At 42.9% G+C, this 13886-nt stretch overlaps 1 protein-coding gene across 1 annotated transcript; it reads right to left on the reverse strand.

Moving 5' to 3' along the window:
* LOC101772880 (transcription factor bHLH137) lies at window positions 1–2238 on the reverse strand. The gene is made up of 8 exons (XM_004973971.3): window positions 1785–2238; window positions 1521–1673; window positions 1323–1388; window positions 1147–1215; window positions 954–1037; window positions 704–856; window positions 439–596; window positions 1–277 (listed from the first exon to the last, which is right to left on the reverse strand). The coding sequence occupies exons 1-7, from the start codon at window positions 2076–2078 to the stop codon at window positions 495–497; spliced, it is 921 nt and encodes a 306-aa protein (XP_004974028.1). The 5' UTR covers window positions 2079–2238; the 3' UTR covers window positions 1–277; window positions 439–494.
* Window positions 2239–13886: the final 11648 nt, after the last annotated feature.

Raw genomic sequence — 13886 nt, forward strand, 5'->3', positions numbered from 1 at the left:
AACCGTTAATCACAGTTCAGGGTACAAAAATAGCTCTCTTATGTATTAACAACTGATTGATCAAAGTCGACTACAGCAGCGATGATGAGATGCAGCCGCTTAGAAAATCCTCATGGACAATGCCTAATAAAGGAGCTACAAATATTACAAAGGTCTCTGAAAACGTGTAAACAGCAGACTCTACTTGCTCACTCCAAATCCAGACAAGGGGATGGACTAGATCCAACATCTCAAACTCATCTGGTGCTCCTACCAAATCTCGCAGCATTATTTCCTCCTGTCCAGATACAAAATATATTATTATAATAAGGATATTAACATAATTACTTAATAATTGAATCAAAGTAGGTGAAGTGTAATTTTCAGACATGAGGCTAGAGGTGCCAGAGGCAACTTTTAGTAGGCCTCTCAATCAATGAACTTAGCTTGCAATAGTACCTATTGTCAATGTGGGGCCCCTTTCTCTCTCTCTCTCTCACTCTCTCATTCTTCTCCTACTGGAAAGAGCACATGTTGTTGAACACCAACTGGTTGAGCAGCTCCTGCCTTGTTGGTTCCCCCACTGCTTGTTGCATCAGGTAATTGCTGCCATTGTCCTGGAAAGAGTGACCCCATGCATGTGGGTTAAAATGCTGGATGCTGATATGTTTGGGGATTTGCATGTAGTATGATTCAAGAATATGTGAGAGGAATACATGCCAACCTGAGAGAAAGAGATGGCACCCTGGCCCTGCAGTGAATAGGGTGTGGAGGAGGTGGTGGTGGTGTCCATGATGGTTTGAGATGGAGTTGGACTAGCTTGGCTCAGGACTGGACCAGGCATTGCAAGGGCTTCTTGGATCATGCCTCCCATCTTCTGAAACAGCACCATTTTAACACAAATCGTTTTTAAGCATCTTAATATCAATTTAACCATGATTGTAGTTGGTGAAAATGAGTTTGCTGTTTCATACTTGTGCATGGTCATGGAGGCCATCACTGTCCAGTCCAAACCCATACAAAACTGGGCTCATGGAGGCAATCCTCATGGAAAGGAACTGAAAAACAAAACAAGTAGGAATATGATTTGACCATTATTGCCTGGAACTGTCTTAAGTGCAGCATTTTAATTAGCACCAACATAATGTTTCTTTATTTGTGTTCTACCTCAACTTGGTTCTGCAAGGACTGCACATAGTTGATGATCTCATCCAAAATCAAGGCCTTTCCAGTAACCTGCCCAAAATACACATTTTTTCCCTTCTCAAAATTAGTATTTAGACCCATCATTTAGCAGATGCGTATATAACTAACCCAAGCCTTATCCAAGTAATTAATCTGACCTTGTCACAACCAGGGACCAGTGCTTGCAGCATTCTCATCCTCTCACTGATCCTCTCTCTCCTCACCTAAGGCAAAAAAAGAACAGTTCCATAAAGAAGTGTTCTTATAAGAGAAATGATGCAGACACTGAAACCAAACTACACACATGAGCAGGTGTCAAATTAATGCTACAAGGATTGTATTAGAGTGGTGTGTACCCTCTCTGCAAGGCTGTGGCTGTCTGTTGCCTGACCCCTCCTTGCCCTCACATGGATGTACCCCTTGGGGGCCTCATCATCAGTGGTGCTCTTCTCCTCAGCCTCCTTGTGGGGCCTCTTCCCCCTCTTGCTCTTGCCCTCCTGCTTGCAATCCTATAACCCAAAATGCATTTTTTTAGAAAAAAAATGAAAGATTGATTACATATATGAAACAATGTTGCAAAGAAAATGGCAATGTTGTGTGTGTGCTGGTTGTTACTATACCTTGGAGTGAGCAGAGCTAAGTGTGGCACTGTCCTCGGTGGCCTTCCTCTTCCTGTCCATTGGAGACGCACTACCCTGCGGGGAGGTGTCAACCACTGCAGAGGAGCTCTCAAGCGAAGCGTCCTCCGCCATGGCTGCTGCCGTTCCTGATGCCGCGTTGGCATTCGCCGGTGCTCCTTGGCCATGGTTTTGGCCGTAGAACAAGAGGCTTGAGAGGTTGGGGGAGTGGCCATTGGTCAAGGCCGCAGGCATCTTGAGGAGGAGAGCAGAGTGGTGCGATGAGAAGTTCGCCATTGAAGATCTCTGTGCCTGCAACTATTTGCTGTTGTGTTTGGTTTCTTTGGAGGTGAAGAGGACCTGTTGGCAGGAAGTGGAAGATAGAAAGGCTGGCTGCTCATTCGTGCTGCCCATGGTGGATTATATAAAGCTGAGAAGACAGTGAGAGAGATGGGAGGACGAAGGGGGAGAGAGGGAGGGGGAGAGATGATAAGAGCAAATCATTAATCTCCATTGATGGATAAGTTGGCAGTGAGCAGTGTTAAGAGAGGGACCCCTGTGTCGACTGTCGAGGGCCTGCTTGTGGTAATCATTTTTAGGTTCAGCTTTCCCATTTCCTTAAAAAAAAGGCAAAATCTTTGTGGGTAATTGCATTTGATGAGAGAGAAACTAACGCGGTGTTTGGTTTGAGAAGTCATTCCATCTAGAACAGAACAATCGGGTTATCAGTTATCATTAGTTTTGATCGGGTGACTCAACTACTCGTATTTATACTAATCAAGTGAATACGAGTCATGACATAAAAAATGTGAATGAGAAGGTGATCGATAGTCCTACTTCTCAAATCAAACATTGCCTAAGAGACTCAAAATGTAGATCAGTCTAATTGCAATTATGCAAATATTTGCTAGCATTACAGGCTGGTCATCTCCATAAACCTCCAAAGATTAAGTTTTCTGTCTTTTCACATCATTTAATAATCAACATATACATATTAGAACAAGAAAAATATGACATAACTCTTAATTACATAAAAAAATAATTTTACATATTTTTTATTTAACCCTTTTATCTAATATTTTAAATAAACCATCACCAACTGAAAATGTTAAAACTAACCCTTTTGAACACGTCCACGACAGCTGCATGACAAGATGAGGATGCAACACGGACTGTCATGCGGATGAATATGGGAAGGGGGAAGATAGTACATTATTGGACATTCACAAACACAATACAAACATAGATGCTTATACGCATCACACCAATCCATATGAATTTACTCACACACACCTTACCCCTATGAATGTTATGTGATATTAGATCGGCAAATTTTAAAATTGATGAAGTCACTATAATCGTATCACTATCAACGTGCACATCGTCTACTATTGAAAGAACAATAGCACTAATAAGAGGCATTCGATCAGGGCACTTGTCTTACGTTTCCTTGTGTGTTGTATCAATTTCATTGTGATTTTTGTCTAACCAATAAGGAAACATATAATTTTTCTTTGTGATTTTAATCTAACCCATAAGGAAATATATAATTTTCCTGTGCGTGCTGAAAAACACATTGTGAAATTCTATTTTCTAGTAGCGGACTAAGAAAATATGATTATAGCTATTTCATCTCCATAATACTCCCTCCCCCCCTAAGATTTTGACCGTTTCTCGTCATCTTTATAAACAACTGCAACAAAGTTAAGAAAAAAATATGATAGAAAATATATCTTTAACATATAGTAATTAAACAACCATGCCGACATATAGTAATTAAACAACTATACCGTCATAGATATAGATGGCCAAACGAACTGCACAACACGGTGTGGCATAGGCACCCAAAAGACCAAAAGGATGGCACCACAAGGTATAATATTTAAATGTGACGTACCGTAGCGCCAGCCCACGATGCCCAGCCATTAGCCCAAAAATGGCATGAGGCAGACTTAGCCGCACCAACATGGTGACCCTAGTGTGCTTGTGCAGCCTGTTGGCCCTATCCCCAAATCACAAACCCTAGATCCACGAGCTCACCATCAGTTTTCCGTAAGCTCATTGTTGATACACGACGGGCATTGTTGTGAGGCCACTTGACAACACCGCATGTGGCCTCAGCCACATGCGTGCGTTGGTGAGTGGTGCCACAATGGCCCCATTGCTTGCATGCCGTGGGTGTAGAGGAGAAGAAAGGTTGGGAGGGAAACGGGCGCGATCGTGCCATGGAGGAGAGGGGAGCAGGGCAACGGGCACAACTGTGCCATGGAGGATAAGGGTGGACGGGAGAGGAGTGGCGACGACCATAGATGTGGAGAAGATGGAAGGCTAGGAGGGGAGAGGCGGCCCACAGTGAAGATGTGCGGTCACGTGGAGGCTTCGGCGTCCGGTTCTCCGCATCAGCGTGATGATCCGCGTGGAGAAGGAGAGGCTGGGAGCTAGGGTTTTGGAAATTTTATATACTACAGGAAGGTCGGGAGGTTATATGCATGTCTTAGATATTCCAACCTTTAATCGTACCCGCTCTATGGGCTGAGAGAGCAACCCAAGCACGGCATGGGGCACGGGTTGTGCCGGCCCGAGCATGACACCGACCATGTCGTGCTTGGGCCGGGCCAAATTCCCGGGCCACGTGCTGGCCCACCGGATCCGTGGCTTGTGGCCATCTATAGTCATAGACAGCAAGCATGTCACAGGACACACTACAAAACGGGTTAGAGTGTACTACGGTGCCAGTAACGCCAGTAACTAGCACATCCTTTAGTCAACAAGGGTGTAATGTTGTTCACTGTGTACCACGGCAGCGGCAAAGTCTTTGCCAACTTATTGTTGCAAGGGCGGTAACACTCTTGACACGTACAGCGTCTCTGAATTCTGAAGTAACTGTTTTGCCCCTTACTGCACTGCAACAGTAGAAAAACATAAAACTCTATAGCCAGCGCCGAGCTCATCAAAACTGAAGTACTGAGCTCCCTGAAGGCTGAAGGGCAGGGTGCAAAATTTCTTTGAAGAGATCACCAGTACACTAGGAAAAAATGGCGTTGCTACAGTCATTCCCTGGAGAGACCGACCGTTCATCACTTGACAGCAATGCATGCAAGTAGCAATTGAATTTGTATGCCATGTGGAGCAGTTAAAATGGGTACTGAAAGGCTGCGCAGTGGTTTGGAAGTTTCTCAAGGATAGCCGCATGCGTCAATGCGAATTCTGAATCTGATTGCCTTGATCCCAGAGGCTTTAATTTCTCCCAGACAAGCTGCTGGGAAATCAAAATTGAATCCCTTGAATGAATTAACACTGTTCTATATATGTACAAAGAAATTAGATTATTTACGACATCTGCACGTACAATGGGTGTGTAAAATAAGTCTGTACATTATACAGAGAGACTAGCTAGGGACATTATGTGAAGAAAAAAAAGGAATATACGAAATAAACATTATCCGTGGAAAAAAAGAGAGAGTAGCCTTCTAGCTATAGGTCAGGGCTGCAGACATCTTCTGAAGCAAAGCAAGGCCCTGGCAGCGGATGACCACCGGCTAAACTTTAACACCTGTCACATCGGATGTTTAGATACTAATTAAGAGTATTAAACATAGTCTAATTACAAAATTAATTGCACAGATGGAGTTTAATTTGCGAGACGAATCTATTAAGCCTAATTAATTCATGATTTGATAATGTGGTGCTACTGTAACCATTGTTAATGATGGATTAATTAGCCTTAATAGATTCGTCTCGCGAATTAGACTCCATCTGTGCAATTAGTTTTATAATTAGCTTATGTTTAGTCCTCATAATTAGCATCCGAATATCCGATGTGACTCTGCTAAAGTTTAGCACGTCATATCATAATTACCAGGAAGGTATTAATCCAATGCTAACAAATTTACTGTCAGTGGTCACTGGGGAGTGGGCCTTCCTGTGACGTGTTGCGGCTGCAGGCAGAGCCGCAGACATGCCAGTCTGTGGGACGGTTTCTGTTGCATCGGTAGGGCACGCAAAGGCTGATGATGGCGTGATATGATTAGCCAACAGCATTTCTTCTTTTTTTTCTTTTTTTTTTAAGAATAGCAGTTGATAACATATCTCAGTAAGTAACTGTGACCGTTTACCAACGATCAGAAGTGTGAGAAAGAACCAAACAGATAACAAGAGACCCAATCAAGTGGCTATTACCTTCTGAAAGTCTGAAGATTCTGAACCATGCATATGTAAAACATGTATGCATGCGAACCTCCCATTAATTTCCATGCTTTGCAAGTAAATTCAGTGCTTATTCCTTTAAGATTCCTGAACCACCTCGATCGAATGGGACACTGCTGGGACATCATAGATGAAACGATGTACACAAGATTAAAACTGTAGTACATAGATGAAATCAAAGCTACAATTTGTAAACCACAAAATGCTAAGCTGCTGTTGATTCTGCTGGGGACGGCCGTCGTACACTAGGGAGTGCAAGACTTTGGGACACTGGCAACTGTACATGTACCATTGATGCAGTAGGCTGGTGGTCGCCAGTGTGCTCATCACCTAATGGATCAATAACTTCTCCTCACCACCAATCCACCAACCAACCATGGAGCCCGGCTGGAGCTAGCTAGCTGCGATCGATCGAACTGGATTTATATATCATCATTTCTGGCAGAGATTAATCAAATTAAAATAGGAGTTGATGGCACTAAAAGAAACTATGCATTTGAGTCAGCAGGCAGAGTTTTACAATCAAGTTCAGAAATCAATTGCTATTAAAAAAGATGTTAATTCAACGCAGGTACATAACTACATACTGCTAGAACACAGAAGCAAAGCATATGGCAGCCAAGGGGGTCAGTAAAATCTCATTCCAGTTTCAGGAGCACAGAGAGGTAGCTGAGTAGCCGGCCAGTGACAGTGAGTAGCTCTCACACATACACACGGATCAGTGACCGAGAACTCAATAAACCTTGCCCACCTCGAGATGAGATCATCGATGCATCGAAGCTCCAACCAGGGAGTAGCGAGCTAGCATGCATCAGGCTATGGCCAAAATGTAGCTGCGCAGTAGCTTAGCTAGGAACGATCTGCGTCTGACGACGCTGATGGATCGATCGAGCAAAGTCCGATGCACATATACATTGCCAATTAGGCAATCGCCTATATAAGCTAGCCCACGGTGCACTGTCAGAGCTATATATTCATAGAATCATAGCTAGCTAGCTTTAATTTCCTCGCAAATAAAGAAAAAAAATCATAGCTAGCTTGTTGTTTTAGTGGCTGATGAGAGGAAGTTAGATCTCGTAGCGTCATTCAATCAACCATGTATATGTGAGTGTATCACTCGGTAATATAAATATGCTATATATAGTATATCCGTATATGTATGGTTATATATGTATGTGTATATATCTATCTTCCGTATATATACTCCTCTTCATTCCAAGTCAAGATGCTATGTATAATTTTTTTAGAGTAAAGATGCTATGTATAGTACAGATCGATCTAATAGTGTACTCACGTCCGCAGGCATGCATGCGTGGCTGGCCACGGCTAGTTTTAATTTCACGAAAGGCATTAAACCCATGAGTCGTTGTTATTCGCGTTTTCCTATATTTATTGAAGGACTTAACCGGCGCTATTCTTTCAGTGGTAGGCGACGTGCCCGTCGATAGCGAGCTACCAATGGTGACTTCGTCAATCTCGAGGATTTACCGGCATCAGTCTTTCAGAGATGCTCTGCGTACATGTGTTTGTAGGAGCGAGTGTGCGTGCGTATATGTGAGCGTCTACGTTTGTACCGTGTAATTCGAAAAAGGGCTTCTCATGCACGCGTGCGGTACGTGTGTAGTGTGGGTGCGTATGTAGTGCAGGCTGGCTGAGAGATAAAGAAACAGGAAGTCGCCATCTGCTTGATATTTTTTTAATAAAGTAATACTTACATAGTATACTACTGGAAATGAGCATATTTCTGTCGGTGAAAAACCGACAGGGAAATGGGAAAACCTGACGGGGAAAATAATTTTCCCGTCGGTTTTCCGACAGGCAAATACCGACAGGACTAGCTTGACAGGGAAATTAAAATTGCCTGACGGGCAACTGACAGAAATAGTTTTCCTGTTGGTTCGACCCCGATAGGAAAATAATTCTGCCACGGGACCTGTAATCATATTCCTGTCGCCAAATTCCCGACGGGAAAATAAAACATAACCGATAGGGTAAATATTATCCTGTCAAAAGCGTAACTGTCAACGAAACTAGTATCACTGCACAGGAATTTGGTATTATTTTGTGGGCTCTCCCTGACAGAAAAAATGGCACCAATTTTCCTGTCGGGTCACACATGAGACAGAAATTATTCGCTTGTCTGGTTACAGAATTCAAACCACATCATACAGAATTGAATCTGTTACAAATACCAGACCACATCTATCATTAAGAATCAATTTGCAATGCTCAGACACATCCATCATTACATATAACATCATATAAACATAATGTCCAAATGTTGACATTGGTACATGTTAGCAAAATAAACAGCCCACAAAATCATGAACCTATAGCACAGCACTAGCTAGAGATGAGCAAATTGGGTCATACTACCAGTCCCCTACCAAAATAATTAGCAACCCACAAAATTAGCTATGAACTTCTAGCTAACTACCAGCCACAGATGGGCAAATGGAGTCATACTATCATCCTCCTACCAACTAATTAGTGCATGCACATGTATATTGGCACAACACTACAAAAGATGAAGCTGTCAGCTGCCAATTCAAAGTGCTTAAGCTGCAATAAGCACATAGTTTAGGCCACAAATGATCATCACACCAGTTGAGCTTGTCATCCATGTACTGTTGATACTCAAGCTCTATTAGGCGAGCTAGTGTATCATCAATATCCTAACCCTGACCCCTGTAGTAAACCTTTACAGCATCCACACGTGCTTGATGCATTATGTCTCTCACCCTTTTCTGCAAACATGTTTCAAGGATGCGGTCCGCCTCTTCCTGAAGGTATTGCAACAAACATGGAGCATTTTGTTTCAAGGACGCTGCATTTTGTAGGACAATTAAGTAAACACAATCAGAAATCATTCTTTTCCAGGAAGAGGAAATGCAAATAATTTGTGTTGCATTGTATTAGGTACTGGAACAAACATGGAAATGCACTGACATTCAATGACCTCTGACAGCAAGCAAAGAATCACACCACTGCATGATAACAATAAGCATGGAAATATACTGACATTCAAAGAAAAATACAAACAAGGTGTTAATGCATCTTTGCAATTGCACAGATTGATATGATTCCCCTCAATCTATCTCCAGATAAATCAGACCACACTAGAGCAAGTCAATGACAGCAAGCAACAAATGAACATCCAACTACAAAAACTACAGAGCACATCATCTATATTTTGAGGAAAAGATATGGATTTGTTACCTTAGCCAGATTGCAAGCAAGAAGAATGGGTCGGAGTCGAGCAAGATACTTCAGATGTCGGCATCATGGGCTCTTCCAGACAGCGTCACGGGCTCCTCCAGATCTCCAGATGGTGTCATGGGTAGCACCAGTGTCACGACGTCGTCCTGCACCGGTGTCATGGGAAGCACCTCCGTCACGGACACATCTCCGACTTCTCAATTTAGGGGTTGTAGTAGAGGTGGGGTTGACAGGGATGGGGCAGGGCTTCGGTCGGAGGAGGATACGGACGCGGCCGAGGGTGGGCATCGTCCTAGCCTCGGACGGAGGCGGCCGAGGGTGGGCGCCGTCTCTGTCCTAGCCTAGGACGGAGGCGGCCAGGGGTGTGCGCCGTCCTGGCCTGGATGGAGGTGGCCGGGGTGGGCGAGGCGGTATGGCGTGAACGGAGGTGCGGCCGGGGGTGGACGAGTAACTGGGATGAAGGCGCGGCCGGGGGATGGGGGTGATGCGGGAGCTCAGTGGATGGCAGCGCGAGAGGCCGGGGAAAAAAGGGGAGGAGCGACTCAAGTTGGGTCGTGGCACGGGAGGGGAAAGAAGGGGTGCAGGGAGGGAAGGGGGTATTGCTAGGGTTAAGTGTGTTGTTTTTTCATTTTCCCGTTGGACTTCCTCGCGTGCTCCAAAACTTGGCGGTAAATAACGCCTAAAATTGGCACCTACTCAGCCCAAAAAATTGAGGAACAATTTTCCTGAGGGTATGGCATAATTTCCTTGAGTGTTGTGTAAAACCCACAGATTAACTCATCATTTCCCTGAGTGTAATATAAATTTTTTGTGTGTTTTCTCCTAACCAACAGAAAAATATAGATTTCCCTGTGAGTACTTGTATTTCCCCGTGCATTATATAGAACCCAACAGAATAATGGACATTTCCCTGTGTGTTTTTATAAAAACCGTCAAAACAATTAATTACCCACAGGGAAAAGGCAGTTTCTAGTAGTGATATCTGGCCGTTATTACAAAAGCAACCGTACATGTTCAACAAAAGTGCCCTGTTAATGTAAACATCTCATAAGCAAAACCTATTACTAAACTGCCACGTTATTTTCTAAAAACCTCTATGACCATAGTCTCTAAAACTCGACAAGCCTTTGGTATGGTGTTCTTGTCCTCCTCTTCCTGCAGCAAGGCCTTAGAACCCTAACCAGTGTGAAGTCCCCATGAAATGGATCTGCAAACAAGGTTGTTTTGTTCACTTTATAAAAAACTATGTCATTTCTACGATGGAGCCACATAGCCCAACTGATAGAACCCCTTGAAACCATGATCCAAACATATGAGATAGATTTTTGTAAGCTAAATGTGGTATGAATTATTGTCCAAATCAAATCAACGTAGTCATATGGTAATAAAAAAGAGTTGATGTATAGTTTCATTATTACTACAAATAACAACAATTCCCATTATCTTACCAATTCTTCCTAGCAACTATGGTAATGAAAAAAGAGTTGACTAATACTCTCTCTGTCCTGAAAAGAATGCAATTCTGGTTACGAATCTGAGCAACTATGGTGGAGGGAGTAACATAAAATGATGTTAGTAGACTATTATAATACGTAATGTTTTCTATTTGAAATAAATTATATATATTTAGAGATATTGTTGGTTAAATTCAAAATGTTTAACTTTGAAAAATGGATCGGCAGAGAGAGTAGCTAGCTGGTCCACGTATGTACATGCATATACATTACTGTTACGTTGAGCAGTACGCCATTGCATGTACGCATGGGAACCGAATTTTTCTTTCGTGAGCTGAGGTTATTAGACGACGTTGATCATATCAGCTCACAGTTTCCCTCTCTCTCTCTCTTCCCCTCTCTCTCACATGCATGCTAGCAGGCATGGACGACGCAAGATCGATCAGTGTGAGGTCTTATCGTGTCGTACGTGTGTTTGGCTCCCAGCCCATCGACGACGCAGCATGCCAGGCCTTTTCCGGCCTCTTTCTAGGTACCACCAGCTACTACTGGCCGCTTCCAGCCAAGACCTACTCACACACTGGCCACTGGCACACACACAGCTAGCTGCTCAGCTCCCATTCAGCTAGCAGTAGTGGCCAGACCAGAATTGTACGTCTACCAAGCATCATCAAACTGGCTCGTCAAAATTACATAAAGTACACGGCTGATGCTACCTCTTGCGGCGACGAGCAGCACGCTCTTGCGCTGCATGCGTCTAAAGTATGGCGCATGGGGTTGGCAGATCCACCTAGCTTGATCGATGGGAGGCAAGCGTGCAGGCATGTGGCCGGTCGATCGAGATGGATGGATCGTGTGCATGCAGGGGTGAAAAGCTTGATGGGCTGGCTCGATCGTCTATACTGTTAAGCTGGGCACAGCTAGGGTTTGGCCGTTTAGGCAAAGCAGCAAAGGGAACCATTATTTCTCGACCTTGTATTCTTTCCATCTCCGTTCATATATTTACGACGTCTTCATATTGATCCGATAGGTGGCATTGACTGCCGTATATTTTTATGAAAATAATAACAGAAGTCATAGAAGAATTACGTTACTATGAAACCATTTTATTTTTATAGAAGTCTGTAGAAGTCTGTACTATATCTGTTTCGTAAATTAAAGTTTACGACATCTTGGATATTGACACGATTTCCAATAGGTAACGGCCACTGCTATTTAGCTTTTGGACCGGGATAACGCGAAGCGCGCGACCCATCGCGTGACACCAGGACAACAGATGGATAGCATCCGTTTTATTACTCACACGAGTAAATTATGTGCTAGGACTACGCATATGTAGGTATGTCCTTTCATGAAGATGCAGGGTGCTGATGTTGGTAGCTAAACTAGTAGAATTTTTCTTTAACTGATCATTACTATCACATCAAGTGTCCGTTTTCAAATCCGTTTGCACCATTTTATTCTTCGGAATAAAATCTACAAAACAAGATGCATATTTAATATATTTTAAAGCTATTTTATGTGAGTGACAACTTATATTGATTGCATCGAAGCTACTTATGTAAAAATTATGTAACAACTTATGTAGTATAAATCTATGCACAAACTAAGCGACAACTTTTATAGATACCGATACCAGCTAGTGTATATGCAATGCACCAAACTATGAATAAACTATGTAGAAACTTATATTGCATGTCTACTCATCTAATAGCAAATTTGTGTAGAGATAAATGTATCAGCTTGTGTAAAGGATCAACTTCCAACTTGTGTGTAGATAGTAAAACAATTTTCATAATTTGTTTTACACCAACTTATATAAAAACAATGGCAACTTATATAGATATTTCAGAATGGTAAGTATTATGAGAGTAAAAATTATTTTTTAGCAATTTATGTACGTAATTTGTTGAGAGGCTTACACATAAGTTGTTGTACACTTACTATATAAGTAGCTACTGCACATTCAATATAACATGCCATTACATAAAAAGTATTTCAAATCATATGCATCATGGATCTTGTTTTATACAATTCATCATAAGAAATGTAGTGGTGCAAACGAAATTAAAAATACATAATCCATACAAAAATATCTTATTTTAAAGATGAAACGTATAAAAGAAACACACGTGCTAAGTAACCCACATCCATCACGTCGGGCCGCAGTACAGGCCTCGCGAGTCATGCATCTTGTGCTGGCGCAAGTCTACTGCTCCTCTCCCACACGTATCCTTTAGATTAGCCCACAAAGGTTGAAGCCCACGTATACAGCTCAAGCACGGGCCACGCGGGGTCGCGCGTTCGGCGCGAGCGCGATCAGGCGCGCTGTAACTTTTCCCTTTCTTTTATGATGAAATTAAAACGATAACAAAAGTCATAAAAATTACCATACTGTATGTGAAGGTATATATTTTTCACAAATAAAACTAACAATACCAATGTACAATGGTGTTGACTGTATACAGATCGGGTATACGATCCTGGACGCGCCGTAGACAGTCTGCAGTGGTAGCAATGCATGTACTCTCAATCCTAAAACACGTACGCGCACATAAATTGCAATTCTTTCACATATGGTATTGTACGTACGTACACTCTTTGTGTCTGCAAGCATATACTACGTACAATCAAATATGACAGGGAGGCATCACCAAGCCAGGTCTTGTACAGCACTATATATCTCCCTGTGGGCTGTGGTCACACAGAGGTATATGTACTACGCATGCAGCTAACAGTGTACGCAGCAGAAGGGTTTATTTTGTCTGGCACTGATATGATCTCTGGACTCTGACGAGATCATTATTAAGTATGGTGTTCGTCGCAGAGACAAAGATTTGTAGGAGGACGTAGTGTATGCTGATTGATCACCATTCAGTCGTCGTCGTCCTTGCATTGGGTCGCCGGAGAAGAGGATTGCGATTGATTGGTCGAGGAGCCTGCATCGCCGCTGCAGCAGCGCTAAAAGTAGCAGCCCGATCGATGCGAGGAAGACCAATCGATATCTAAAGCAGTAGCTGCTAGTACACTTCGCATGTATACCACATGCAGACACAAGTGTCAGGGGAGGAAAATAAAAGTAGAGATGATCGAGACGCTCCGACAGCAATGTGTCAGCGTGATCCTCATGTTCATGCGTATGTAAGAATTGGATGTAATCACCGTTACATTTCTCCTCGAACGATACGCACGTATCATGAGATGAGGGATTCTCAGTCATCACATC

The sequence above is a fragment of the Setaria italica genome, chromosome VI (assembly GCF_000263155.2).
Source record: "Setaria italica strain Yugu1 chromosome VI, Setaria_italica_v2.0, whole genome shotgun sequence".
Classification (NCBI taxonomy): Eukaryota; Viridiplantae; Streptophyta; class Magnoliopsida; order Poales; family Poaceae; genus Setaria; species Setaria italica.

Bases quoted from the DNA above. Each gene is read 5' to 3' on its own strand.
- LOC101772880 (XM_004973971.3), bottom strand. From the start codon at position 2,078: ATGGCGAACTTCTCATCGCACCACTCTGCTCTCCTCCTCAAGATGCCT. The intron at 1,038-1,146 runs GTAGAACACAAA...TTTGTTTTTCAG, and splicing joins CCTTGCAGAACCAAGTTGAG to TTCCTTTCCATGAGGATTGC. The intron at 857-953 runs GTATGAAACAGC...GTGCTGTTTCAG, and splicing joins GCCTCCATGACCATGCACAA to AAGATGGGAGGCATGATCCA.